The following is a 27501-nucleotide window of genomic DNA, read 5'->3' as shown; positions in this document are numbered from 1 at the left end:
ATTGTTCTGACATGTATGACAGTGAAGAGATAGCATAGAGCTAGCATCCTCATGTAATCTGTAGACACACATTACAAATTAAATATAAATTTTGAATTCTCTGTATTGTGACACATGTATCCTTAAAATCGGAATCTCAGCAGAGAGTATGCCTTTGAAATAGGTAAATCTGTGTTTTGACTTTACTGTATAATTATTTACCCGGTTGTATGGCTTCACATGCACAAAGCTGCCTTGTGTAGATGTGGTTACATACTTGATACCTGGGGATGGCACGGATCCTCCTGTGCTTACGGGGGAGTTTGCAGCTCTGAGCTCGGCTTCTGTCAGCTTCCAGCTGTTCACAGTCCTTTCTCCTTCTTTGTCCCGTTTCCCCCTTGGTAACTATGTGGACATATTAAAAATTCCAAAGAGCCTTTTGAGTTTGAAATGATGGATGTGAACGCACTTCCGGAAAACTGTCGTGTGCTCTGTGATCATTTTTACCGCTTTGCTTCTCCAACTTAAAACGTGGGCCTTATTTACTATAATTTCTTTCCGCTCAGAATTTTGAAAAGGAAAGTGGAAGTGAGAAGAGAGGCATCTAAAATTATCTTGATAAGCAGAGGTCTTTTTTTTTTTTTTTTTGGTGGGCCTTATCTTATTGTATTCAAAGTAAGCAATTGTAAAAAGACATATTAGAGGTGTTCCTGTTGGGGCTCAGCAGGTTAAGAACCCAGCTAGTATCCATGAGGATGTGGGTTCAATCCTTGGATTTGCTTGGTGGGTCAAAGATCTGACGTTGTCATGAGCTGTGGTGTAGGTCGCAGACACAGCTTGGATCTGGCATTGCTGTGGCTGTGGTGAAGGCCAGCAGCTGTAGCTCCGATCCTATACCTAGCCTGGGAACCTCCATATGCCGAGGGTGCGGCCCTAAAAAGACCAAAAAAAAAAAAAAGACATATAGACATATGAGAGATGATGGGGGCATTATGACATGCACCAGATGTTGGATGATATTAAAGGAACAGCACTCGTTTTGTTAAGCATGGCTCTGGCCACACAGCTGCCGTGGACCCAGATCTTTTCCCCCAATGAGAGGTGGGGTTTGTGTCTCCTCCCCCCTTTAGAAATTCATTTATTCATTTTGAACAAACAGAATTTGTAAGTGTTTGTTTAAAAATGTGATGTTTCCATATATGTACTTCCAGCTTTTCTGGACTCCAAACCCTAACCCATTGAATATTTGCATATTTTAAGACCAGCAATTTGAGGACTCCACTGAATAGAGGCAGGATGCGAAGATGCTTCCAGGAATGATAGATATCTTAGATGGCTGGGTTAGGATAAGGCCAGGAAGGACCCCTCAAAGAATGTTCCATCCTTTATCCCTTTTTTTTTTTTTTTTTGTCCAGAGTTAAGTCTCCTGATTCACGAAACTTCCAGGGTCTGTAATCTCACTAGCCTGGATTCTGTCCTGTTTTCTCATTCCTACAAAAAAATTTTCATTTGTATCTGGTAACCCGGGAGGTCAGGCTTAACTTCTGCTTAACTTCTGCTTTTTCTTATCCTTTCTCCTCCTATAGGTGGTTCTAAGTTTTTGGAGCTTATTTCTTTTATTATCATCATACTTCCTCTTTTGTCTCTCTTCTCTTTTCTTCATAATTCCCAAGCCTTATTATTGTTTAACTATGAACCCTTATTAATAAGTTTTAAAAATTACAAGAGACATGTTCATTTTCAAAAAATCAGGAAGACAAAAAACAGGAAAAACTACTCTGAATCCCAGTACCAGAGCTAAACATTGTTAACATTTGGGCGGGTAACTTTTTGGGTGATTTTTTTTTTTTCCTCGTTGTTCATGACCCACACATTGAAAATTAAAGGATTTTGAATAAAGTGAAGAGACTAGGTCTTTGCAGGTCTTTTTGTCTCATTTAAATTTGTCTTTGATTTTTTTTTTTTTTTAGTCCCATGCTTAATGCTTAATTTCATCCAAAGTGAATCTCTTATAACTTCCTCCAAACAAATGTGCCGTGAATTAATTACAAGACATTTTAAGTTCTACAGTTCTTATAGATGGACGTGTTTAATAGAATTATATTCCAGGGATTTAAGCATTTTAAGCTTTTAAAATATCATTTTAATTAGAATTTTCAATGTGAAAGATAAGTTACTACCTAAAGTTATTAAAAACATTACTGCTGAGTTGAATATGTAATTCAGTTCAGCATTACTTATTGAATATAAAAGAATCTGTTATTTTCCAGTTTCTCTCCCCTATCTAGTGATTAAGGAGAATTGTGGAAGAAAAATGAAAGAATTGATTTTGTCTTTTAACATTAAGTGAATTAAATTAACAACTGAATTATTATTTATATAGACAATGATTTGACTGAATTGTGCTGGATAAAATAATTAAACTAAGTAAATTATTTTTTCCTAACATACACATTTTATTTTTTTTCATCTTTTTTTTTAGGGCCGCACCTGAGGCATATGGAGTTTCCCAGGCAGGGGTTGAATCAGAGCCGTAGTTGCCAGTCTACACCACAGCCACAGCAGCACCAGATCCAAGCCTCATCTGCGACCTACACCACAGCCCATGGCAACGCCAGATCCTTAACCCACTGAGCAAGCCAGGGATCAAACCTGCATCCTCATGGATACTAGTCAGATTAATTTCTGCTGAGCCTTGACAAGAACTCCATTATTTAATTTTAAAATTAAGACACATGCATTGTAGGAAATTAAGATCACGCATAAGAAAATAAAATTTTCTTAGAATCTTTGTTAAACTATACAAGCCATAAATTGTATCTATAATTTTGAGGCTGCTTTTTTTTCACTTGACCCTGCACTGCAGGCATTCTCTGTCATTAGACATTCTCTGAAAACGTGGTTTTGACAGCCAGGCAGCATGTTGGCACTCAGTCAGCCCTAGCCCTCGTTTTATACCAGGAAGCAGACTCAGATGTGTCATATTTGTCCTGCGTGGCAGACACATCACAGCCTGTGACTAGACCCCACCCTCCTGCCACATTTCGGCTTTCCAACTGCTTCTGAATTCCAGCATCCACCTGCATGTATAAGTTTGCATTTCCTCTCTTTCTACGAAGGGTTTTTATTTTTTTTTCCCCCTGACAACTCCAGCATGCTTGTCCTTTGTGTGCTTGCTTAGGGTTCACTACTCGACAAGCGGAAATCATTGTGTCTGCCTTGGTCAAGATCACAGAGACCAACATGGATGTCGTCTACAAAGATATGGTCACCAAGATGCAGCAGGTGAGCTTCGCTGGGGCACTTGCCCAGAGGTGAAAGCTGATGGTGGGATGTTATTTGTAATACGTGTTTTCGCATAACACTCTATGGAAAGGCCTCTCGTCATGTTAACCATAGATGAGAGACAGATGATTACAGTGGTATAAAAAAAAAATATGTATTCAGAGCTCTTTGGTCAACGATCACAGAGTCATTACCTTTGAAAACAGAGGAGTGTCCACCGTGGTTCAGCGTAAAGCACCCGACAATCTGTGAGAAGGTGGGTTTGATCCCTGACCTCGCTCAGTGGGTTGAGGATCTGGCGTTGCTGTGGCTGTGACGTAGGCCGGCAGCTACAGCTTGGATTTGACCCCTGGCTTGGGAACATCCATATGCTACAGGTGCAGCCCTAAAAAGACCAAAAAAACAAAAAACAAAACAAAAAACTCAAAATGACTATTCTTGTCAGCTGTACTTTCTTTTTTGCTTTAAGGCCGCACTTGCAGCATATGGGAGTTCCCAGGCTAGGGGTCAAATTGGAGCTGCAGCTGCCAGCCACAGCCACAGCAACACAGGATCCACGCCACTTCTGTGACCTACACTGCAGCTCATGGCAACGCTGGATCCCTAACCCACTGAGCGAGGCCAGGGATCGAACCTGTATCCTCATGGATACTGGCTGGGTTCTTAACCCACTGAGCCACAATGGGAACTCCCTAGTCAGCCGCACTTTAATAAATGGAGATGTGGCCAGAATTACAACTCTGTGTTGTTGAGCAGCTGGTCCTCTGACTGCCACCCTTTATGTGATTCATTTGATGCTGATACTGACTTGAGGTCTCATCCTTTTCTCATTTTGAGACAGAGGAGTGCTTTGCTGAACCTCTTTTCTTGTGCCCACGCTTTTCTAGTTTCTCATTGAGATGGTATCGGGTAGACTGTAGAAGGTGGACTTTGGACTTTCTGGCCCAGAGTAGGTTATATGTTTTGTTTTTCTTTCCTAGGAGATCACTCTTCAGCAGTTAATGGCTCAGATTGCTAATGTGAAAAAAGATATGATTATTTTGGAGAAGAGTGAATTTTCAGCCCTTCGATCAGAAAATGAGGTAAAATGAAAGAGCCGCTCACACATACTTTATATTAAGATTCTGAGATACACAGACACAAAAGTGCACAGAGAAGTGTATGTCTGGATGAATTTCACAGTGTGCACTATCAGATCAAGAATTAGACTGTGACCAAAACCCCAGAGGTCCTGCCAACGCCCCCTTTGGTCATCAGGACACACATGATTGTTCCATCAGATCAAGAATTAGACTGTGACGAAAACCCAGGAGGTCCTGCTGACGCCCCCTTCTGGTCATTCATGGCACACACATGATTATAGTCCCTTCCTGGCAGGACAAGCAATTGTTTCTGCCACTGAGCCTATTTAAGTTAATGTTGTATTCTGAATGTGGCCAAGTTTGTGTTGAAGGATTAAAGAACTTGTGCATAAATACATGTTCTAATATTTGTTTATTACCAAGTTTTTTATATTTTTCTTCTACCTTTCTAAATATTTCTTTTCTGTGTGTTTTTAGAAGATAAAACTTGAACTACATCGGTTAAAACAACAAGTAATGGTAAGATCCTCCTGTTTGCTTGTTTGTAATTATATACACTTAGTAATAAATATAATGTCAGAAAGACTTACATGTTCTTAAGTACTTATGTGTGCTTAAACACTATGTTAAATATTTGTGTGAGGTGTCTCTAAAGTCCGCCTTGGAAGGTTTAACTGAGAACACAGCTAATGAATAAATTACTGATGTCTCATTAAGAAAATTGTGATCTAGGAGGAATGAAGTCATTTTTAAAATAAAAAATCTTCTGGGAGTTCCTGTTGTGGCTCAGCAGTAACAAACTCGACTGCTATCCATGAGGATGGGGGTTCAATCCCTGGCCTCACTCAGTGGGTTAAGGATCTGGCATTGCGTGAACTGTGGTGTAGGTCACAGATGCAGCTCAGATCTGGAGTTGCTGTGGCTGTGGCGTAGGCTGGCAGCTCCAATTCGACCTGTAGCCTGGGAGCTTCCATATGCCTTGGGTATGGCCCTAAAAAGACAAAAAATAAAATAAAAACTCTTCTGGCATAGCCACATGGAGCCCTTAGATTCTCTTAGGAGAGACTGTCTTTAGAGAATTTAAAATGCTGACTGAACCAGCTGGTTGTTGTTGTTGTTGTTGTTTTTAAGTGGAAAGGATATTGATGTTAAGAAAAAGGTTTTGATGAGTGTCAGAAGGAAGGCTTCATTTAAACCAGAATTTAATATTTTACTTCTTTGAGTCCATCTCTGCTTTGCAAAGTCATGCAAGGAACAGCTTGATTCATAAATTCCCACAAAGCAAATGTATTGGGTTAACGTTCATTCATGTTCTTGAGGTTCAAAGAAACGGTAGCCCATTCTGGACTGATTTAAACAAAAAGGCAATTATTTGTATGTATAACCCGGAAGTCCCAAGATAAGGCTGACTCCAGCCGTGACTTGACCAGGATCTCCTGACTGCGCTAAGTCTAGACTCCATTTGTCCACGCACCCATGTCCCTGCCCCTCCCCTGGGCTGGGGGCGATGAAGCCAGCAGGCCCAGGCTAGGCTCACATCCTCACAGGTTTTGGATCTCTTACATTGGATTTCTTTCTTTGTTGTTTGCTCTCCTACTAGGATGAAGTGATCAAAGTCCGAACAGAAACCAAATTAGACTTCAATCTAGAAAAAAGCAGAGTCAAAGAATTGGTATGTTCCTTTTTCAAAAATAGAGTATGAATTAATTTTTCTTTTTTTAATTTATTTATTTTTTCCAATGTACAGCATGGGGACCAAGTTACACATACATGTATACATGCTTTTTCCTCCCATTGTTGTGATGCAACTGTATCTAGACACAGTTCTCAATGCTACACAGCAGGATCTCATTATAAATCCATTCCAAGACCAATAGTTTGCATCCGTTAACCCCAAGCTCCCGATCCCTCCCACTCCCTCCCCCCCCCCCCCCCCGGCAGCCACAAGTCTATTCTCCAAGTCTGTGATTTTCTTTTCTGTGGGAATGTTCATTTGTGCTGTATATTAGATCCCAGTTATAAGTGATATCATATGGTATTTGTCCTTCTCTTTCTGACTTATTTCACTCAGTATGAGAGTCTCTAGTTCCATCCATGTTGCTGCAAATGGCATTATTTTGTTCTTTTTATGGCTGAGTAGTTTTCCGTTGTGTATATATACCACATCTTCTTAATCCAATCATCTGTCGATGGACATTTGGGTTGTTTCCAGCTCTTGGCTATTGTGGACAGAGCCTCAATGAACATGCGGCTGCATGTGTCTTTTTCAAGGAAAGTTTTGTCTGGATATATGCCCAAGAGTGTGATTGCTGGGTCATATGGTAGTTCTATGTATAGTTTTCTAAGGTACCTCCTTACTGTTCCCCATAGTGGCTGTACCAGCTTACATTCCCACCAACAGTGCAGGAGGGTTCCCTTTTCTCCATACCCCCTCCAGCATTTGTTATTTGTGGACTTATTAATGATGGCCATTCTTTCTAGTGTGAGGTGGTATCTCATGGTAGTTTTGATTTGTATTTCTCTAATAATCAGGGGTGTTGAGCATTTTTTCATGTGCTTGTTGGCCATCTGTACATCTTCCTTGGAGAATGGTCTATTCAGGTCTTTTGCCCATTTTTCCATTGGGTGGTTGGGTTTTTGCTGTTGAGTTGTATAAGTTGCTTGTATATCCTAGAGATTAAGTCCTTGTCCATTGCATCATTTGAAACTATTTTCTACCATTCCGTTAAGTTGTCTTTTTGTTTTCTTTTTGGTTTCTTTTGCTATGCAAAAGCTTGTCAGTTTGATGAGATCCCATTGGTTTATTTTTGCTCTTATTTCTGTTGCCTTGGGAGAATGACCTGAGGAAATATTCATAAGGTCGATGTCAGAGAATGTTTTGGCTATGTTCTCTTCCAGGAGTTTGATGGTGTCCTGTCTTAATATTTAAGTCTTTCAGCCATTTTGAGTTTATTTTTGTGCATGGTGTGAGGGTGTATTCTAGTTTCATTGATTTGCATGCACCTGTTCAGTTTTCCAAGCAATTCTTGCTGAATAGACTTTCTTTTTCCCATTCTTATGCTCTTGCCTCCTTTGTCAAAGATTAATTGACCATAGGTGTCAGGGTTTATTTCTGGGTTCTCTATTCCATTCCATTGGTCCGTATGTCTGTTTTGATACCAGTACCACACTATCTTGATGACTGTGGCTTTGTAATATTGCTTGAAGTCTGGGAGAGTTGTTTCTCAGGATTGCTTTGGCAATTCTGAGTCTTTTGTGGTTCCATATAAATTTTTGGATTGTTTGTTCTAGTTCTGTGAGAAATGTCATGGGTAATTTGATAAAGATTGCGTTGAATCTGTAGATTGCTTTGGGTAGTGTGGCCATTTTTAAAATATTAATTTTTCCAATCCGTGAACATGGAATATCTTTCTGTTTCTTTACATCTTCTTTAATTTCCTTGATTAATGTTTTATAGTTCTCAGCATATAAGTCCTTTACCTCCTTGGTCAGGTGTATTTGATTTTTTGGGGTGCAATTTTAAAAGGTATTGTATTTTTGTATTCCTTTTCTAGTATTTCATTGTTAGTATACAGAAATGAGACTGATTTCCAAATGTTAATCGTATATCCTGCTACTTTGCTGAATTTGTTAATCAATTCAAGTAGTTTTGGGGTTGATTCCTTAGGGTTTTCTATCTGTATCATGTCTGCATACAGGGACAGTTTTATCTCTTCTCTTTCTATTTGGATGCCTTTTATTTCTTTTGTTTGTCTAATTGCTGTGGCTAGGACTTCCAAAACTATGTTGAAGAGCAGTGGTGAGAGTGGGCATCCCTGTCTTATTCCAGATTTGAGTGAGAAGGCTTTCAGTTTTTCTCCATTGAGTATTATATTTGCTGTGGGTTTGTCATAAATAGCTGTGATTATGTTCAGGGATGTTCCCTCTATACCCACTTTGGCAAGAGTTTTGATCATGAATGGATGTTGGACTTTGTCAAATGCTTTTTCTGCATCTATTGAGATGATCATAGGGTTTTTGACTTTTTTTTTTGTTAATGTGGTGTATGATGCTGATTGATTTGCATATGTTGAACCATCCTTGTGAACCTGGGATGAACCCTACCTGGTCATGGTGTATAATTTTTTTGATGTGTTGTTGGATTCGGTTGGCTAAGATTTTGTTGAGAATTTTTGCATCTATATTCATCAATGATATTGGGCGATAGTTTTCTTTTTTGGTTTTGGAATGAGGGTGATGGTGGCATCATAGAATGTCTTTGGGAGTGTTCCTTCTTCCTCAACCGTTTGAAAAAGTTTAAGGAGGATGGGCACCAGATGCTCTTTGTAGAGTATGAATTAATTTCTTTGCAGGATGAAACACTTGATCAAGTCTAAGTTTACATGCACATCACACGTACTGTTAAATATTTACCTGCATATTACTGTAACATAGTTTTTTCCTTTATTTTGACTATATTTTGGATTAGGGCTCAAATTCGATGCTTTCAAAAGTAGCATTATACAGCAGAAATTAACACAACATTGTAATCTGCTATACTTCAATAAAACTTATTTTTTAAGTAACATCAAAATTAAAATCTTGGGGAGTTCCTATTCTGGCTCAGCAGGTTAAGGATCCGACATTGTCTCTGTGAGGATATGGGTTCAATCCCTGGCCTTGCTCAGTGGGTTAAGGATCCTGTGTTGCTGCAAGCTGCAGTGTAGCTCTCGGATGCAGCTCGGATCCAGTGTTGCTGTGGTTTAGCATAGTCTGCAGCTGTAGCTCCTATTCAACCCCTAGCCTGGAACTTCCATCTGCTTCCAGGTGCGCCTGTAAAAAAGAAGAAAAAAAAATTAAATTAAAATCTTGGTCAAATCAGGTTTGAGGGGTTTTTTTTTTTTTTCCTTTTTTTCTTTTTAATGGCCACACTCATGACATATGGAAGTTCCTGAACCAGGGATTAAACTTGAGCCACAGCTGCAACCCATGCTGCAGCTACAGCAACACTGGATCTTTAACTCATTGCACTCGGCCGGGGATTGAACCCACACCTTCATGGTGACCCAAGCCACTGCAGTCGGATTCTTAACCCACTGCACCTCAAACACCTCCAAGTTTGAGTCTTTTTTGTTTCGGAGATACTAAATTATGCATCACTTAGACATGAATAAAGAAATTAAATTCGACCTTGATCTATTTAACATAGACCTAAACCTGCACAGGCCCTGATTTTACAAAGGTTAAGTTGATTATTTGACTTAGAATAACATTAAATTATTAATATTAAATTAAATTCTATGTTGAAAATTCAAGATTTAAGTAACATTTCCACAGTCTTTTTTTTTTAATAGAGAAAGTTTAATGACTTTATTGTGTTGTTTTGAAATGCAGATTCTAAGTGATTCTTTTAAGTTATGTTAAAATGGAATTTTCAGTCAGGAAAAGTAGTGCTGTACATTTGTTACCAAAAAGATGTCACAAAAAGTGAACTGTAGAGAGGCTGAAGATCGCCTGTGTCTGTCAGTCCAACAACTTGTGGGATCTGTGCCTAGGACCTAAGAAAACTGTGGAAACACAGCTCCCCTGTCCTTTGCAATGCCTGTTAATATGCATCTCAAAGGTAATGCATATCGACCCAGTTTTATCCTCAGAGCTGTATGTATATAGAGTGAAATGGTCATCACTCTGAGTCTCCTTCATGTCCATCACCACACAGTTGCAGAATGTTTTTCTTACGATGAGAACTTTTAAGATTCACTCAGCAACTTTCAACTCTGCGGTACAGTATTATTAATTCTAGTCACCATGCTGTACATTTCATCCCCAGAATGTAGGTATTTTGTAATTGGAAATTTGTACTTTTTGATCCATTTCACCCACCCACTACCCCTGCCCCCCCCGGGGGGGGGGCACCAGTCTGTTCTCTGTGTCTGTGAGCTTGGTATTTTTGTTTGTTTTTTTAGGTTCCAAATATAGTGAGATCCTATGGTGCGTGCCTTTCTCTATTTGATTTATTTCACTTGGCATAACCCCCTCAAGGTCCGTCCATGTTGTTGCAAATGGCAAGGTTTCTTTTTCGCTTTATGGCTGAGTAATACTCCATTGCATATACACCACGTCTTCCTATTCATTTATCCATCAATGGACACTTAGGTTCCTTCCATGTCTTGGCTGTTAGAAATAATGCTGTGAACACAGGATACAATAAATTGGATGTTTTGTATGTGTTGGTCTGGTGACTTTTAACCCACCTATCTTCTTGTTCAGGCTTTATTTGAATTTGATAACATTGGTGAGATATGTCTTTTGTTCTTAGCAGAATGAGAACTAGGGCATATACAGTATTTTTTTACTAATGAAGAACTGGACACGTGTTCAGAAACTGAGTATTCACAATTGTTCATTGTCTTCTCATTTTTCACACTTTTAACCAGTGTACTACAATGAGAAATGAAGCTTATGTTGAAATTGACACACATACTTAGTGTGTACTGATGAAGTATTTGACCCTCTCATTCCCTTGTTTAATCAAGTTATCACACAGCTTTGATGAAATAAACTGATGTTTACAGTCAATTTCAAAAACTGTATAGCCTATAAACTGCTTTGGGAGTGCACGGAGATGGAGCCACATAGATGTTATTTTAAAAGTCATGGCAATGTCAAGATGTAGGCTTTTCTCTTGTGGCTGAGTCCATTTTGACTTAGGGAAAGCTGGAGTTTTAAGGTGTGTACAACAATCCCATTCCACCATGCTGCCCCCTGGTGGTGATCTTGTGCATAGCTCTCTCAGACTCTGGAGATGAGCATTCTTTGGTTTGGGATTTGGAGGCTTTCTTCCTCCCTCCTTCCTTCCTTTTTAACTTCTAAGTAACGCTGTTTTTATATTCCCCTCTAGTAGTCACAGGGGAACACTTTTATAGCTAGGAAGTTTCTAGAAACTTGAAAAGCATTAATTTTCCCCCATAACAATGTTAATATATGGAAGAATTTTTAATTCTTCACTTAAATTATAGAATTCCATTTGCTCAATTAAATCCTAATGCCCACTGCTAAGGAGATGTGTCTTATTTTGGTCTCAGTGTCAACAGAATTACACAATATCTTTACACAGACATTAGTAGCCAAAGGTACTACTAGGTAGAACTAGTAGCTAATACTGGTAGAACTAGTCAGTTCCCTTAGTAACATTGGATTGTGACAGCCCTCATGGGTTTGTTTTTTGTTTTTGTTTCTTTCAGTTAAAAACAACATATGACGATGTAGTGTATTTCTTGTATCTGTATTTACATAGTATCTTATCATCACAGGTAACATCTAGGTCACGGAATAACATTCCTTGAAACTATTTTTCCCAAGTTTATCTATTTCCTCTCTTTTATCTAAGCCCCAAGTAGTGACCAGTTTTGTTTGTCGTTATGATGGGATAGGTCCTAAATTGAATCATTACCCCACTGCCTCCAACCCTCCCAAAGCCGAAAAGGATGTGACTTGGCATCCATCTAAAGTGGTCCCAGGGAAGGCTCTTAAAACAGTGGAAGGGATGTAGAGATGTCATAGTGAAGAGGTGAAAAGAGAAAACCAGTGAAGAGGGGGGTGGAGGATGACACAGGGAATCCAGCTGTTGGAAATAAGAAACCTCAAAACACAAACCTAAAGGAGAAGGCAAGTAGGCTACTTTACCTCGGGGTGGCTTCTAGTGGAGCGTATTTTTGGAAGTACTGAGGCTAGACTATTTCAGGCACCGGAGAAGAAGGAGGGGAGAAAGGGATAAATTCAGAATCTGACCCGTGTTACATGTTTGTTTCAGTATTCATTAAACGAAAGGAAGCTGCTGGAAGTAAAAACAGAAATGGTGTCATTGGTAAGAAATGAGATGGACTTTTCTTATTCATTTTGTTCATCTTTGCTTCATCCTGTGCATGGCTACTGTTGTTTGTCATGATGGTTGTGGGAAGATCTATGCAAGTTTAGTGTCAGGATTTTTTACATCGTGGTAAAATACCCGTAAAAATCGCCATCCTAACTGCTTTTAAGTGTTTGGTTCCGTGGCATTAAATACATTCACGTTATTATGCAACCGGTGCCCCCACCCATCCGCAGAACTCTTTTCATCTTGCAGAACTGAAACTCTCGCCACTCAGCGCTAACCCCTCATTTCTTCCTCACCTGGCTACTGCCACCATTCTGTTTTCTGTCTCTTTGAATTTGACTGTCCTTGGTCCCTCCTGTGAGTGGAACCCTACCTGCTTTGTCCTTTTGTGACTTATTTCACTTAGCACAGTATTCTCAAGGTTCACTCATGTTGTAGCCTATGTCAGAATTTCCTTCCTGTTTAAGGCTAAATAACATCCCATTGGGTGGACATGTTACATTTTTAAATTATCCCACACCTTGTGGCCATTGTGAATAACCCCGTGAACAGGGACATACAGGTAGCTGTTGGAGTCCCTGTGTTCAATTCTTTTTGGGTATCTATACCCAGAAGTGGTATATTGTAGGCTTTTTGTGTACTCAACAAATTTAGATCCCAGTGTTTGAAGAATAAGAAGGAATGGAGTTTTTTTGTATTTTTTTTAAACTATATTTTTAACCAATGGCGCACATTATTTCTCTTCCATCCTGTCTTACCTGAAACCTACCAAGACTGCCATGAGAGAGTACTGAACTATTCCTCTGAAATATTTTACTCATCCAGGCATTTATTTCCTTATTCATAACCTGAATTGTTTGCCACAGGGAACTGCTTACTTGCCCCAGGATTTTCAGTGAAGTATTTGCAGTGCTTTTATGCATTAATGAAATACTACAAACCCTTATAACATCAGCCAAACTTACCACCTTTTGAGAATTAATCATGTATCTGGTTTAACTGTAATGTCTTTAGGAAAGAACTATAAAAGAAGAAAACTTTTTAAAAATGTGAATAGAAATAGCGTCAAGGCAAGCACTGTTGCTTTTGGATTATGTAAGATTCTGTTCATTTAAAAAAATTTTTTTTTTTTTTTTTTTTACTTCTGCTAAGAGGGATGCAGAAGGATGAGTCATGTTCATTGCCATGGAGAACAAACCAGCTTCGTAATTGTAACCTTATTGGCACCTATCACTTACAAGAGTTCTGTTCCTTGGTGATCACACTTGATTCTCTAAGCAGCCTGTGTAAGGCAGGGCCCATGGTACCTTTTTCCGTATTTCAAACAGAGGGAAACAGGCCTAGAGATATTTAAGGTCCTGGTCAACACAACATAGCATGAGGCTAGTGAGAGCGCAGGCAGAAGCCCTGGACTGACCCCAGCTGACCTGTGACCACACCCTGTTGGGAATGGACCCTAGGACCCCCTGCAGAAGGGACATGTCCAGAGTGGTTTAATGCTGCGAATCTCAAATAAGTAAGTAAATAAATAAATAAATAAAAAGGAGTTCCTGTCGTGGCTCAGCGGAAACAAATCTGACTAGCATCCATGAGGATGCAGGTTCGATCTCTGGCCTCACTCAGTGGGTTAAGGATCCAGCGTTGCCGTGAGCTGTGCTGCAGGTCACAGTTCGGAACCTGCATTGCCGTGGCCGTGTTACAGGCCAGCAGCCGCAGCTCTGTTTGGACCCCTAGCCTGGGACCCTCCATATGCCGAGGGTGTGACCCTAAAAAGAAGAACAAAATTAATAAATAAAAATGCTGTGATCTCTTTGCTTTTAAAAGCATGCCCAGCAAGATCGGGCCATCACACAGACAGACAGGAAGATAGACACCGAGGTCGCTGGCCTCAAAACCATGCTCGAGTCGCACAAACTCGACAATATAAAATATTTAGCAGGTAAGCCATTTTGTATCTTGTCGTTAAAACCAGCTGAAAATAAATAAGATTTATAAATTCGGTCAAAGACATACTGCATTTCATTGATTCTAACTTTTTTTTCATATTTTAACATCTCTGAAATTGGAAGGTGTCTTACAATTTCCAATAGATGGCATAGCATCCTATAATTGGCATTTTTTCATTGTTAGTCATAAATAAAATCATGTATTTTACAGTCTGTGAAATCTTAAATTTGGTAAGATAGTAGCACCAAACTAGAGTTATTTGGAATTTTTTTTTAGTGACATTCAAGAGGGAATATTTTACAGATAGCAGGGAAGGCTTTTGAGTTGTGATCTTTCAGCACTCCTTGTACGGAGTTACTTTGCTTTTGTAATTTTTGAGCCAAAAGAGAAAATGAAGACTGATGAACCCCCCCCCCAAAATAGCATTATTTTAACTCAAATTTAACATTTTTTGGATTAATCACTATTTTGAAATATAATCACTATTTTGAAGTGTAATAGTATTTAGAAGTGGAATTTTGCTAGTGAAATTCAAGGGCATGTCCTTCTCTAGCACATATGCATATACTTTGTGACCACAGAATTTTTGTGATTCTGTACTTTTATTGAAAAGCTTTCTTGGGAGTTTCCCTAGTGGCTCAGCAGAAACATCCGACTAGTAACCATGAGGTTGTGGGTTCGATCCCTGGCCTTGCTCAGAGGGTTGAGGATCCAGCATTGCCATGAGCTGTGGCAAAGGTCACAGATATGGCTTAGATCTGGCTTTGTTCTGGCTGTGGTGCAGGCCTGCAGCTGTAGCTCTGATTCTATCCCTAGCTTGGGAACCTCTATATGCTGTGGGAGTGGCCCTAAAAAAAAAAAAAGAAAAGAAAGTAAAGCTTTCTTGAATATTGGCTACATTTGTACTTTGAAGATGAGGAGTTTAAGGTGTGGGATTTTTTTAAGAGGCAGGTGTTTCATGGGGTGTGGCACAGCAGAAAGGTAAGTGTCTGTTTTCTTAGTAAAGTATGTTTCTGCAAGTAACTGTCAGTAAAACTAATACTCTGTACAATTGTGGTTTTTTTCTTACAGGATCCGTGTTTACGTGCCTAACGGTAGCTCTGGGATTTTATCGCCTGTGGATATAATAAAGTGTCTGTTTAAAGAGCATTCTTTTGTTTTGCCTTAAGAAGACCAGATTGCTGTGCCTTTTTTTTTTTTTTTTCTCGTTTCAATTTTTTTTTTTTTTTTGTCTTGTTAGGGCTGCACCTGCGGCGTATGGAAGCTCCCAGGCTAGGGGTTGAATCAGATCTGTAGCCGCCGGCCTATACCGCAGCCACAGGAATGCCAGATCCGAGCCACATCTGAGACCTACACCACAGCTCACGGCAATACTGGGTCCTTAATCCACTGGTCAAGGCCAGGGATCGAACCCTCATCCTCATGGATACTAGTCAGGTTTGTTACTGCTGCGCCACCCTGGGAATTCCTTGTTTCAAATTTTAATGCTGATTTTTAATACATATTATTTATTTTTATGTATATTATGGACATATAACCAGGGCAAAGAAGCGAGAAGTTTATACCTGCTCCTTTCATCTTTTCTGTTTAGTTGACTTTATAGCCCTGCTTGGTGGCGGACAAAGCAAGGAAGACTCCACTGAGCTGGAGCAGTGAACTTGGTCTAACCTGTGGGACATACCAGCAGTAAATATTTATGTAACTCTCCGCAATTCCAATATTGTCTCCGAGGATTCGGGGTCTCTATTAGCTTTACTAAGTACTGAAGAATCATTGAAACTAAACCAAAAGCATCAAGTCCTCCTTTCCTGTTGACCCAGTCCCTGTGTTAGCAGTTGTATTTCAGGTCCAACTGTTGTTACCCTCATGCTACAGCTGTACTTTACACCCAAAGGAGGTTTTTTCCTTTCATTTTCTGCTTAGTTAAGTTATTATTCTGTTTATATTGTGTGTGCCTTCCAGCTAGAAAACCTTGTCCCCTAATGAAGTATTGTGATTATGGGGGCAGGGGCTAGACTTCTCTCCCTGTTCCCTCTGACTTGGTCCTTCTGCCTCCCTCTTGAGTTGAGAGCTGTCCTGACACCCGAGGTGTGGCATTGCCTCCCTAGAGAATATGTTCATTCTGGGCGTGGAAGCTTTTCAGTCTGCCGGGCAGGATCTTCTTCCTTCTGGTCCTCATCAGCGTTTTATCAAGGGAAGCACGAGGCTTTCCCTTCTTTAGTGATATCTAGTTATTTAGCGAGGGTGCACATTTTTCAAGAATGTCTTTAATGAATATGCCTTTGCCTGTTACAAGCTCAGGTCGTAGGCGCTGCAAACTAGAGAACGGTCATGCCAGGTATTCTGATCTAGGTTGATTTCTTTGGTTGTTAAAGATACTCTCATGCTGACTTCACCTCTGTCTTTAAAGCAAATACATTCCTAGATACAACTAGGGGTACTGGGCGAGGCAGTCTCCTCTCACTTGAATGAGCTGCACATAGAGACAGCAACAGTGACATCCGATGGCCCCTTCTTGTTTCCCCACGTGAACACGTGTGCAGGCGATGTGGTCCAGTGGGGAGGCCACAGAGAGACGTCTTATCGGCTGATAGAATATAGTCCCCGTCCTCAGGGTTCGGTCCACTTTGGCAAAAAAGTTAGCTCCTGTCCTTTGGATGTCATCTCTGCACTCTGTAAAGTGTAGTCGTTGCCGTGTCTGAGGACGTTCTGTGCCCCAGCACGCTGGCATTAATAGTACCAGTTTTGAAGTGAGTAGTCTCCTTTCAGCCAGATCCAAAAGTATCTTAACTGCCTCATGTTTTATCCACATCTGCATTCCCCTTTCAGAGAAGGATCCCCAGAAAATACCGTACATTTAACAATCGCCCTAAATAGTAAAGCGTTAAGTAAATGACAGCCCATTAAGACCACCTTTGCAACCTAACTTTGTCTTAGTAGGAGCTTGGAGACGAGCCAGAGCGCAGACACCCCTCTAAGTTGGAGTCCCCGAGAGGAAAAAGTACTGTGTGCAGTTCTGTTTCAAACCAAACACTAACCGTGAGAGGTTAAATGCAGCGAAGTGACCTTATGTCCTGAGAAAGTATGTTTGAAATAGCCTGTGGTTGGTTGACCGTCTGTCATCTGCCAGAAGTATTCCAAATGACATTCCTACTGGTGATAGTGGGCTATGTCAGGCTGTCCCTTAATTGGGGCCGCTGATTTTGCTGTGGGCCTCTCCGCCTTACAGAACAGCCCCTGCCTCCCCTGTCCTGGGCACAGATAGACCCTGCTTTCGGTGGTGGGGATTGCACATACGAGGCTAGGAGTGCTCAGGACCCCGTTCTCTTTATTGGGCAAATGTATTCTATTTGAAAAGCGTAGGAGCCATAAATACAAGGGTACCCTTCCCGGTGCTGGCCCAGACATCTCTGAGCAGTGTGACGACTCCCTGAGCTTGTCTTGGTCTGGAGGGGTGCAGGTCACTTTGGGGAGCTGTGCTCGGGCACAGATGCTGTGTGTCTAGCACTTGGGGAAAATCAGCCGGAGCAAAGGCCTGAAGGTCGCCCTCCCCTAAAGCGGAACTGTCAGCTGGACAGGACCTGTATTTCCTGTTCGTGCACGAATCCCTCAGCTCTTAGAGGCTTCTTCTGCCCTCCTGCCTTCTTGCCCCTCCCCTGCTCTTTATCTCTTTTAAAGAGCTTCAGCTCCAGCTCCTTTCCTGCTTCCTCCATAAGCAAAGCATGTTTGTGTGTTCAATTCTTTACAGGAAATGTGACTGGATGCCTGTGCTGCTCTCAGTCCTTAGCTGGTTTTCTAGTTCAGTGTCCAACACAACTCAATCGGAATGTATTCACCGTTTCCCTTAAGTATGCCATGTACCTCAGGTGAGAGGTCACAAGTTCAGGAAGAAAGGCTTGACTCAAACCAGCCATCTTGCTGGACGTTGAAGTCTTTCAAAACCAAACTCCTGAGCCACAGGGGCCTGGTTCCTCCCTCGTCGTGCCCAGCTCGGCTGTGCTTTTCCATCTGTGCCACTTGGAGCAGGGAGCTCTTGCCTCTGTTCCTGTCTCCTTTCTAGCCTCTCCTGCGAATCAGCTGTGTCAGCGTTGGCAGGCACCTCTCTTCCTCCACCCCGACATGCTGTGTTCTAAGAATTTTGGCATCACTTCTGAGCAAATGTCGTATGGATAGCACTGTGGAACTCATGTCTAGAAAACTGGCTTTTAACGACGTTTATCAAATTGTGTTGTGACTTTTCTGACATTAAAGCAAAAACTTGTCAATCGGTAATAATGACTTTTTAAATAAAATGTTCGAGACTGTTTCAGCCTTTTATTGGCATTTCATTTGGAAAATATCAGTCTTTCTACAGATTTGTATCTTACGTTCTTCTGATAACCCAAATCATTTCTTAGCCCTTTCGTTTCATTGCACTGTTAATATTCAATTATATTTTACTATATAGTAGAGTGGGCATATCTTATGATCTAAAATAAAATATTTAACTTTCTTTCTGTGACTGATATCCTTTTCTGCTTGTTCAGATTGAATATGAAAAGCCAGAACAACTTCTGCCTACACTATATTTCAACTGTTATTCCCTCCAATTGTACATGATAACACTGGTGTATTATTTTAAAAATCTAAACATTTGGATCTGAAAGTGATTATTTGATTTACAAAATAAATTTTTATTATTCAGAAGAATTCTTTTAGCATGTTCGTGTGAAGTGTTGTAACTCCTTGTCTGAGAGGCAATGAGGCTTATACCAAGGTTTCAGAAAACAGCTGAAGTTCAAATTACAGGTGATAGAAATCCAAATCAGACTAGCTTGAGCAGAGAATTTGCCTTTCTTGGTTTTACACGGTCCAAGTTCAGGAAGAGCAAGATGGAAATGCCGTCAGGATGCACCTCCAGGCACCTCTCAGCTCCGCTTTTTCCCTGGGGGCCCACAATACACTCAGACCAGCTTCACGTGAGGTGGGCTGGAAGCAGGCTGCACCTGCCCACCCGCTTAGCACAGGAGAGTGGGAGAGCTGTGCTTTGAAAAAGCCTGGAAAAAGAATCCAAAGCAGGCAGCTAGGGTAGCGGCCAGAGGAAGGGTCCCGAGAGGGTTCTACACGCCGCTTCCCCGGGACCTGATGAGCACACGTGCTGCCTTGCAGAATTTGGGCTCTTCTGGGTCACCTGCCCTGTCCGTGTGATGGATGTCTGCTCGAGAGGGAAGCAGAGGAACACTTGGGAACGTGGATAGATGAAAGCTCGGAAATTCATTACAGGTACCCTTCATTTTTCTCCAGCCAGACATCTTTTACCAAAATTGGAGAGTCACGGACACTCACTAGATTTGAGGGGGAGCCATAAGGTGTCTCAGAGGCCCTAATGGTTTGCGAGCTCAGCCTGTGTATGAGGATGCTGTGCCATGGATGTCCAGGTGCCGCCCGGCATCTGCCTTCTCACCTCGGTTCCATGTTCACGTCTGTGGTGTGCAGACAAACTAAGACTCTTTGCTGTGGGTCTTTGATTTCTTTAAAAATGAAGTTGTTTTAGGAGTTCCTGTCATGGCGCAGCAGAAACGAATCCAACTAGGAACGACGAGGCTGTGGGTTCGATCCCTGGCCTTGCTCAGTGGGTTAAGGGTCCTGTGTTGCCGAGAGCTGTGGTGTAGGTCGCAGACACCACTGGGATTGAGAGTTGCTGTGGTGTAGACCAGCAGCTGTAGCTCCCATTCGACCACTAGCTGCAGGTGTGGCCCCAAGAACGAAATAAATAAATAAATACATAAAGTTTTAAGGAAAGACATTTTCTAGAAACAGCTTTGTCTCTGTTTTCTTCTGTTCTTCTCTTGTTCTCTCCTCTTGTGGTTTGATGACTATCTTTAGTGTTGTATTTGAGTTGATTTTTCTTACTTGTTTGTGTACCAATTGTAGATTTTTGGTTTGCAGTTACTCTGAAGTTTTGATGAGTCTATACATATATATGAGATTGTTTTAAGTTGTTGGTCTCTTAATTGCAAGTGCATCTCCAGTGGCCTGCAGTTGTACCCTCTTCTCACGATTTCTGATTTTGGTGGCATAATTGTTCATGGATGATTTCATATCTTTACTGTATATATACTTTTTTATTTTTTGTCTTTTTGCCATTTCTTGGGCCCCTCCCGTGGCATATGGAGGTCCCCAAGCTAGGGGTCCAATTGGAGCTGTAGCCACCAGCCTACGCCAGAACCACAGCAACACGGGATCCGAGCCAAGTCTGCAACCTACACCACAGCTAACGGCAACGCCGGATCCCCAACCCAGTGAGCAAGGTCAGGGATCGAACCCGCAACCTCATGGTTCCTAGTCGGATTCGTTAACCACTGAGCCACGACAGGAACTCCTGTATATATACCTTTACTGGTGAGCCTTGTCATTTGTGGTATTTTTATTTCTGGTTGCGGCCTTTTTTTTTTTCTGCCTAGAGAAGTTCCTTTAGTATTTGTTGTAAAGCTGGCTTAGTGTTGCTGAATTCTCTCAACTTTTGTTTATCTGGGAAGCTTTTGATTTCTCCTTCAAATCTGAATGAGAGCCTTTCTGGGTAAAGTAATCTTGGTTGGAGGTTTTTTCCTTTCATCGCGTTAAGTATATCATGCCATGCCCTTCTGGCCTGCAGAGTTTCTGCTGAAAAATCTGCTGATAGCCTTATCGGGGTTCCCTTGTATGTTATTTTTTTCTTTTCCCTAGCTGCTTTCAATATTTTCTGTCTTTAATTTTGGTCAGTTTGATTAGTATGTGTCTCGGTGTATTCCTCCTTGGGTTTATTTTATATGGTACTTGTTGTGCTTCCTGGATTTGACTGAGTGGTTCCTTTCCCATGTTAGGGAAGTTTTTGGCTATTATCTCTTGGAATATTTTTTCTGTCCCCTTCTCTCTCTCTCTTCTCCTTCTGGCACCCCTATAATATGGATGTTGGTGCGTTTAACATTGTCCCAGAGTTCTCTGAGACTCTCCTCATTTGTTTTCAATCTTTTTTCTCTTTTCTGTTCTGCATCCATAATTTCCACTAATCTGTCCTCCACCTTGCTTATTCATTCTTCTGCCTCCTGTATTCTGATGTTGGCTGCTTCTAATGAATTTTTTATTTCAGTTATTGTATTTTGCATCTCTGCTTGTTTAAGCTTTATATCTTGTATTTCTTTGCTCAGGGTTTCCTGTAAATTATCCATCTTTACCTCCAGTTTATTTCCAATGTCTTGCATCATCTTCAGCATCAACAGTCTAAAGTCTTTTCCTGGAGGCTGACAATCTCCCAATCACTTAGCTGTTTTCTGGGGTTTTTCTTTTCTCCTTTATTTGAGTTCTCTGTCTTTTCGTTTTTATAGGTTTTTGATGTGGTGACCTTTTTACAGATGATGGAGTTGTAGCCTCTCTTACTTCTGGTGTCTGCCCCCCTTGTGGCTGAAGTCTGGGGGCTTGCTTTAGGCTTCCTGATGGGAGGGACTGGTGGCTGCCCACTGGTAGGTGGAGCTGATTCCTATCCCTCTGGTGGGTGGGGCTTTGTCTCTGGGTGAGATTAGAGGTGGCTTTGTGCCTGGGGGGTCTTTAGGCAGCCTGTTTACTGAGGGGTGGGGCTGTGATCCCACCTGGATTGTTGTTTGGCCTGGGGCTTCTCAGCACTGGTGGGAGGGGCCAGATTTTCCCAAAAAGGCCACCTCTAGAGAAAGGCACTGCAGCTGAATATTCCCAAGAGCTTTGCTTCCAATGCCCTTCCCCCACAACAAGCCACATTCACCTCTGTTTTCCCACAAGGTCCTCCAAGAACTGCAGTCAGGTCTGACCCAGATTCCTATGGAGACTTTGCTTTGCCCTGGGACTCAATGCACGTGAAAGTCTGTGTGTGCCTTTTAAGAATGGGGTCTCTGTTTCCCCCAGTCCTGTGGAGCTCCTGCACACAAGCCCCACTGGCCTTCAATGCCAGATGCTCCGGGGGCTCTTTCTCCCAGTGCCAGATCCCCAGGCAGGGGGACTTGACATGGGGCTCAGAATTCTCACTCCTGTAGGCGAGTCTCTGTGAACCAGTTACTTTCCAGTCTGTGGGACTTCCCACCCTGGAGGTATGGGGTTGCTTATGTCACAGAATCACCCCTCCTACCTCTTGATGTGGCCTCCTCTCTGTCTTCTGGAGTAGGATATCTTTTTGAAAGTTCCCAGTCCATTTGGTTGAAGATTGCTCAGCATTTGGTTGTAATTTTGTTGTTTTTAGGAGAGAGGTTGAGCTCCAGTCCTTCTATTCTGCCATCTTAATCCCATCCTACAGCTTTGTCTCTGGAGTCTAACGCCTGTGCGCTCCACAGCAGAGCCTCGCCAGTCCTTGTGCTGGCGCTGTGTCTCTTCCTGAATTCTCCAGTTTCTGCTGGAGGATCAGACCACGGGACCCCCGTAGGAGGATTGTGGTAGCCAGTGTCAACCACAGGGTCTGGGCCGAGGCACCCCTAACCTAAAGAGAGGACAGTGAGCTTCGGGTTTTATACATCTCACAGGCATGTCGAGAACTATTTTCAGGCCAACATTCAGGAGTAAGAAGTTGATACAGGCTCACATTTTACAAGGTCCTAACTTCCTTTCTGTGAAATCTAATCTTTTTTCTTTTTTTTTTTCTCATACAGTCTATGTGTCAGTAAATCCTGATCTGTTGTTTATGATTCTGAAGTTTCAGGTCAGCTCAGTATGAAGCCCAGGAGCTGCACTCATAGCTTCAGCTCCAGTGTGTTGTTTCTGCACGTGTGCTGTCTTTCAGGAAAGGTTTTCTAAACAACTCCTCCTCAACAGCCTCAGCCTCCACAACACCCATTCCCCCAGGAGGAAAGAAACGGCTGTTTAGTGACTTCTTGTCCCTTAGAATGAAACTCAGTGTCTGCCGAGTGCAGAAATATTTTTCCCTAGTTGTTTTGTTTTCTGCTAGTTTATGGTTTGCGTGAACCTCACGGCATTCCATGAGATGCTGTAACAGGCCGTGTCTCCCTCACACCTCAGAAACTGCTGTCTGTGGAAGCCTCGGTGGCGAGACTTTGTGGGGAAAAGATGGAAGTCTGGAGGATTCAAGATATTTAGTGAACCCATGAGGGCACTTGGAATTTTTTTTTTCAATATTTGTATCAATTGGATACTTTCAACTGAAAGTAACATAAAGCTAACGGTGACTTATGCCTCATGATTTTCATCACTCAGTCTAGAAATTGGTGGTCCTCTGAGTTGGATTGGCAGCTCAACCCTTCATCTTTCCACTCCTATGTTCCTTTGTGGGTAAGCTTTCAACTTCGGCCTTGGACTTAACCTAGTCACAGGATGGCTGCCACAGCCCTGGCCCCACATCCTCACACAACAGCATCCAACACAAAAAGGGAAAGATGCTCAAAAGGGCTCTTCTCTTATGTCTCATAGGCCAGGATTAGGTCACAGGGCCACCTGCTGCAAGACAGTTTGCAAAAGCGAATTTTTTTTTTTAAGATTCTTATATTTTATTTTATCTTATGTATCTATTTATACTGGCCTTGCCTGCACCATGTGGATATTCCGGGCCAGGAATCTCACCGGAGCCACAGCAGTGACCATGATGGGTCTTCAACCTACTGAGTCAGAGGAACTTCCAAAAGGAAATGTTTGCCTTTTTCAGCCCCTCTGGTGGGAGGCGGGCAAGGAAGAAGGAGGCCGGAAATGGTCGTTGGGTTGGCAATCAAGTGTTAGTTACAATGTTGGTGAAATTAAAACAGGTTGGTTTGAAATTAACACCAAGGGGAGCCATGCAGTTAGCTTGATCTGAAATTCAGGTCGTTGCAGGAAATGTTAAAAGTAAATCCACATTTGGCAGAATTTGAAGTCCGGGAGGGATGACAGGGGCACAGGCAGTGGCCCTCAGGCTTGTTCCAGGGGGAGGTGGACCTAGAAGGCATTGTGTTCTCTAATGAACAGTATGTGCTTTGTGAAACGCTGCAAATTACTAATGTATCTAGTTCCTCCATATGCCCCGGGACAGGTGAACGTGCAGAAAGCTGCTTCTGATGCATGTATGTGATTAAATCACAAGGTCAGGGATTCAGGGAGAAAAAAAAAAAACTGTCAAACCCAGCATGGTCAGTTGGTTCTGGGTTTTCTGCATTCATATTTATGTGAATGCCTTTGCCTGGTCCTTAGCACCGGCAAGCGGTAGTCAGCAAAGCAGTAGCAAGTCCACAAAGTTTAACAACATTCTAAGGGAAAAAGTTCGAGGTAGAGAAAAGTCTATTAACTTCTTGCTGCCAATTAATAAAACCTTGGTTATTTTGTTTGGACAGTGCGGTGTCTTGGCCTGACTTTTACAGGCAGATAATTTCACAACCACTAATACGATGAGTCAGGAGCCCTGGGCTCAGCCCCCAGCCTTGCCACTTGCTTCTCTCTTGGGAAACCGCTTAACCTTGCCAAGCCTCAGTGCCCCACTTCGAAGGTCGTAACAATGATGATGATAATGGGGATAATTTAGAGCCTTTGTTTACCGTCTTCCAGGCACAGTTCTAAAGCCTTTACACGCTCATTTAATCTTCATCGCACCCCCCCGTGCAGCAAATAACCATCTCTCTTTTACAGATGAGGACATCCAGGCAAGAGAGAGTTGAAATAACTATAGCTCAGGAGCACCCCGCTCCTAAGCTGTGACTCCAGATTCAAACCCACGCATTCTTACTCCAGGAAATAGAGACCCTACCCACCTGAGAGCGCTTGGTAAGGATCCAGTGAGGTCAAACATGTGAATGTGTTTTGTAAATTATAAAACCACACATGCACGGAAAACCATAACGTTGTCAGGTGCCATAACTGCAGTCACTCGCTAGTAATGACTAGAAATATTACCACCACCCGAACAAGTCCCGTTCCCTTAGTATGCTTCCTAGCAACCACCCGGAGCACCAAGACAGACCAGGCCCCATCCCAGCAGAAGAATGTGACCCCCTGCATGGCTGCGGCACAGCTTACAGTAGGTGTTCTGAGACTATAGGTAACATATAGGAAATAAGTGTTATGCCGCACCAGCCCTTTGCAGAAATCCCAGGGTGCCTGTGACTCTTCATATTTTTCTTTGGAGGTCTTTTTATAAAAGGGTTGGTGGTGGCCTGAAAGCCCACTGTCTAAACCTTAGATTCGTCTAAAGTTTAGGCTTTCAGTAATACCTTACTGTTCTTGCGGTGGTACATTGAGGTTGGCGGTGTCTTTGGAGCACAGGGACGCAGACTCGCTCCCCAGCCCAGCACAGTGGGTTAAGGATCCGGCGTTGCCACAGCTCTGGCTTAGGTTGCGACTGTGACTCAGATCTGATCCCTGGTCTGGGAACCCCCTGTGCCTCCGGGTGGCCCAATATGGAAAAAAAAAAAAGAAGTCTTACTGTTCAGTTCGGCACCCTTCTTTCTGGGCCACAATCATTAACTAGGATATTTCATTCTTAAGCAAGTCAACTCTCTGTAGCACTTCAGAACATCAGCCACTCTTCAAAAGTTTCCCAAAAGGCTTTGCCACCCAAATCCTGACCGGGCCCTGGGAACAGTCGCATCTCATCCAATCTCTATTTTATTTGTATGAAACCCTTCTTGCCTGCTCTCAGCTTTCCATGGAAACTGGGTATCTCCTGTTCTTCTCAAGACTTCAGACCGCAAAGAGGTGGGAGGAAGAATGAACACACTTACAGGGCACACCATGCTTTCACCCCAGCCTCTTGTGTGTGAAAGGAAGAGTATATGTATTACACACACACACACACACACACACACACACACACAACTTCACCAGAACAGCCAAATCCATAGAGATTGATAGTTGCTGCGGGCTGCGGGCTGGGAGGAAGTGAGGCGTGAGAGCTCATAGTACAGGGTTTCTTTTTGGAGTGATGAGCATGTTTAACGACCACTGGTGGGGATGGTTGCACAACCCGCTGAGTGTACAGAGAACAGTGAGTGGCGCGTTTCAAGCGGGTAAATTGTGTGTTGAACTCTAGCTCGATAAAGCTGTTTTTTAAAAGCATGTCCATTCTACACCTTCACTTTAGAGGGGAAAAGCCAAGCCCTGGGAATTGTGTGGATAAATGACCGTGTGGATTGCCCCACAGGGACCAGAATTTGATCTCAGAGGCCAGCTCCTCCTGTGGCCACATGGCTCCTGACTAGAGTCCTGAGATGATGCTTTGGCAGCTGTTAAGTCCTAAATTACTTCTCATTGGGGTTCAGCAATACCTAAATGACACAATCTAGTCATCCCCCTTACATTTACAATGTTTTATGAGAGGCAGCGTTGGCTCCTGGTCAGCACAGGGAGAGAAACCGAGCTGGTTCATTTATGAATTCGTCTCCCCGGCGGCACCGTAGGGCCTACACCGGGGTCTGGGGGGCGGTGGGCAGAGTCAGGACTTGCTCCTCTCTCATCCCCGGCGGCCAGCATGGTGCTTGCGGCAGCCAGAGTGGGAGGCGGGTGGGCAGAAGGCCCTCCTGAGCTCAGCGGCCTCTTCTGGGGAGTGAGTCAGCGTGGCGCCAGAAGGGGGCGCAATGGCAGGCAGGAAGGCCCCGCAGTCAGCCATGCGTGGGTCCCCGCCACTCCTCCCTGATGGGACCTCTGGGGTTCCGTACCCATGTCCCCAATGCTGGATTAACCCAGGGCCGAGCGGCCAAGATAGATGTGTGTCACCATTCCCCAGCTGGGAACCCGCTTCTCAGACTGCGTTGTCGTCCGAGAAAGGCCCATCCTCCTCCCCCGCCCGCCCCAGGCCCACTTGTCCCCTGCGGCCCCATCCAGGGGGCCTGGTGAGGGAGGGGCTGTGGGGCGGTGGCAAGGCTGGGGCGAGCCAGCCTGGGCACCACAGAACCTCTCTGAGCTTTAGTTCTTGCGAAACAAGGAGGATGAGCTCAGTGCTTTCATTGTCCTTCCCAGACCCTCAACTCTGCTTCTAAAGCACTTCAGTCTTGGAACAGAGGGCAAGCTGGACCCCCAGGACCCAGTGCTCATGGAATGATAAAATGTAAGTGTGTGAGCAAGAGACCTTCCATTAAGGAATGCCCTGGAGTTCCCATCATGGCGCAGCGCAAACAAATCCGACTTGGAACCATGAGGTTGTGGGTTCGATCCCTGGCCTCGCTCAGTGGGTTAACGATTCCACGTTTCAGTGAGCTGTGGTTTAGGTTGCAGATTCAGATCTGGTTGCTGTGGCTCTGGTGTAGGCCGGAAACTAGCTCCAATTAGACCCCTAGCCTGGGAACCTCCATATGCTGCGGGTGTGGCCCTAAAAATAAATAAATAAAAGCAAAAGGCAAATAAATAAATAAATAAATAATGCCCATTATGGTCTTTATAAGTAACGTAAAATACCAAAAAAGG

The 27501-nt window shown here is 42.8% G+C and overlaps 1 protein-coding gene across 4 annotated transcripts in view; it reads left to right on the top strand.

The window, feature by feature from the left end:
• MCUR1 (mitochondrial calcium uniporter regulator 1) overlaps nt 1-27175 on the top strand; it is a 34238-nt gene extending 7063 nt beyond the window's left edge. The window contains exons 3-9 of one of the 4 annotated variants that reach the window (XM_047795382.1): nt 3161-3264; nt 4245-4346; nt 4824-4865; nt 5947-6018; nt 12139-12192; nt 14026-14140; nt 15220-15319. In XM_047795382.1, coding sequence (XP_047651338.1) covers nt 3161-3264; nt 4245-4346; nt 4824-4865; nt 5947-6018; nt 12139-12192; nt 14026-14140; nt 15220-15275 — 545 coding nt within the window. In that variant the 3' untranslated portion in view covers nt 15276-15319. Of the gene's footprint in view, nt 1-3160; nt 3265-4244; nt 4347-4823; nt 4866-5946; nt 6019-12138; nt 12193-14025; nt 14141-15219; nt 15320-24732; nt 24868-27057 lie in introns of those variants that run through there. The other 3 variants (XR_007136947.1, XM_047795383.1, XM_047795384.1) reach the window with 3 other exon arrangements.
• The last annotated feature ends 326 nt before the right edge of the window (nt 27176-27501 follow it).

The sequence above is a fragment of the Phacochoerus africanus genome, chromosome 9, assembly GCF_016906955.1.
Source record: "Phacochoerus africanus isolate WHEZ1 chromosome 9, ROS_Pafr_v1, whole genome shotgun sequence".
NCBI lineage: Eukaryota > Metazoa > Chordata > Mammalia > Artiodactyla > Suidae > Phacochoerus > Phacochoerus africanus.
Note: the sequence above shows the minus strand (reverse complement) of the source record. Positions and strands in the feature narration are given on the sequence as shown.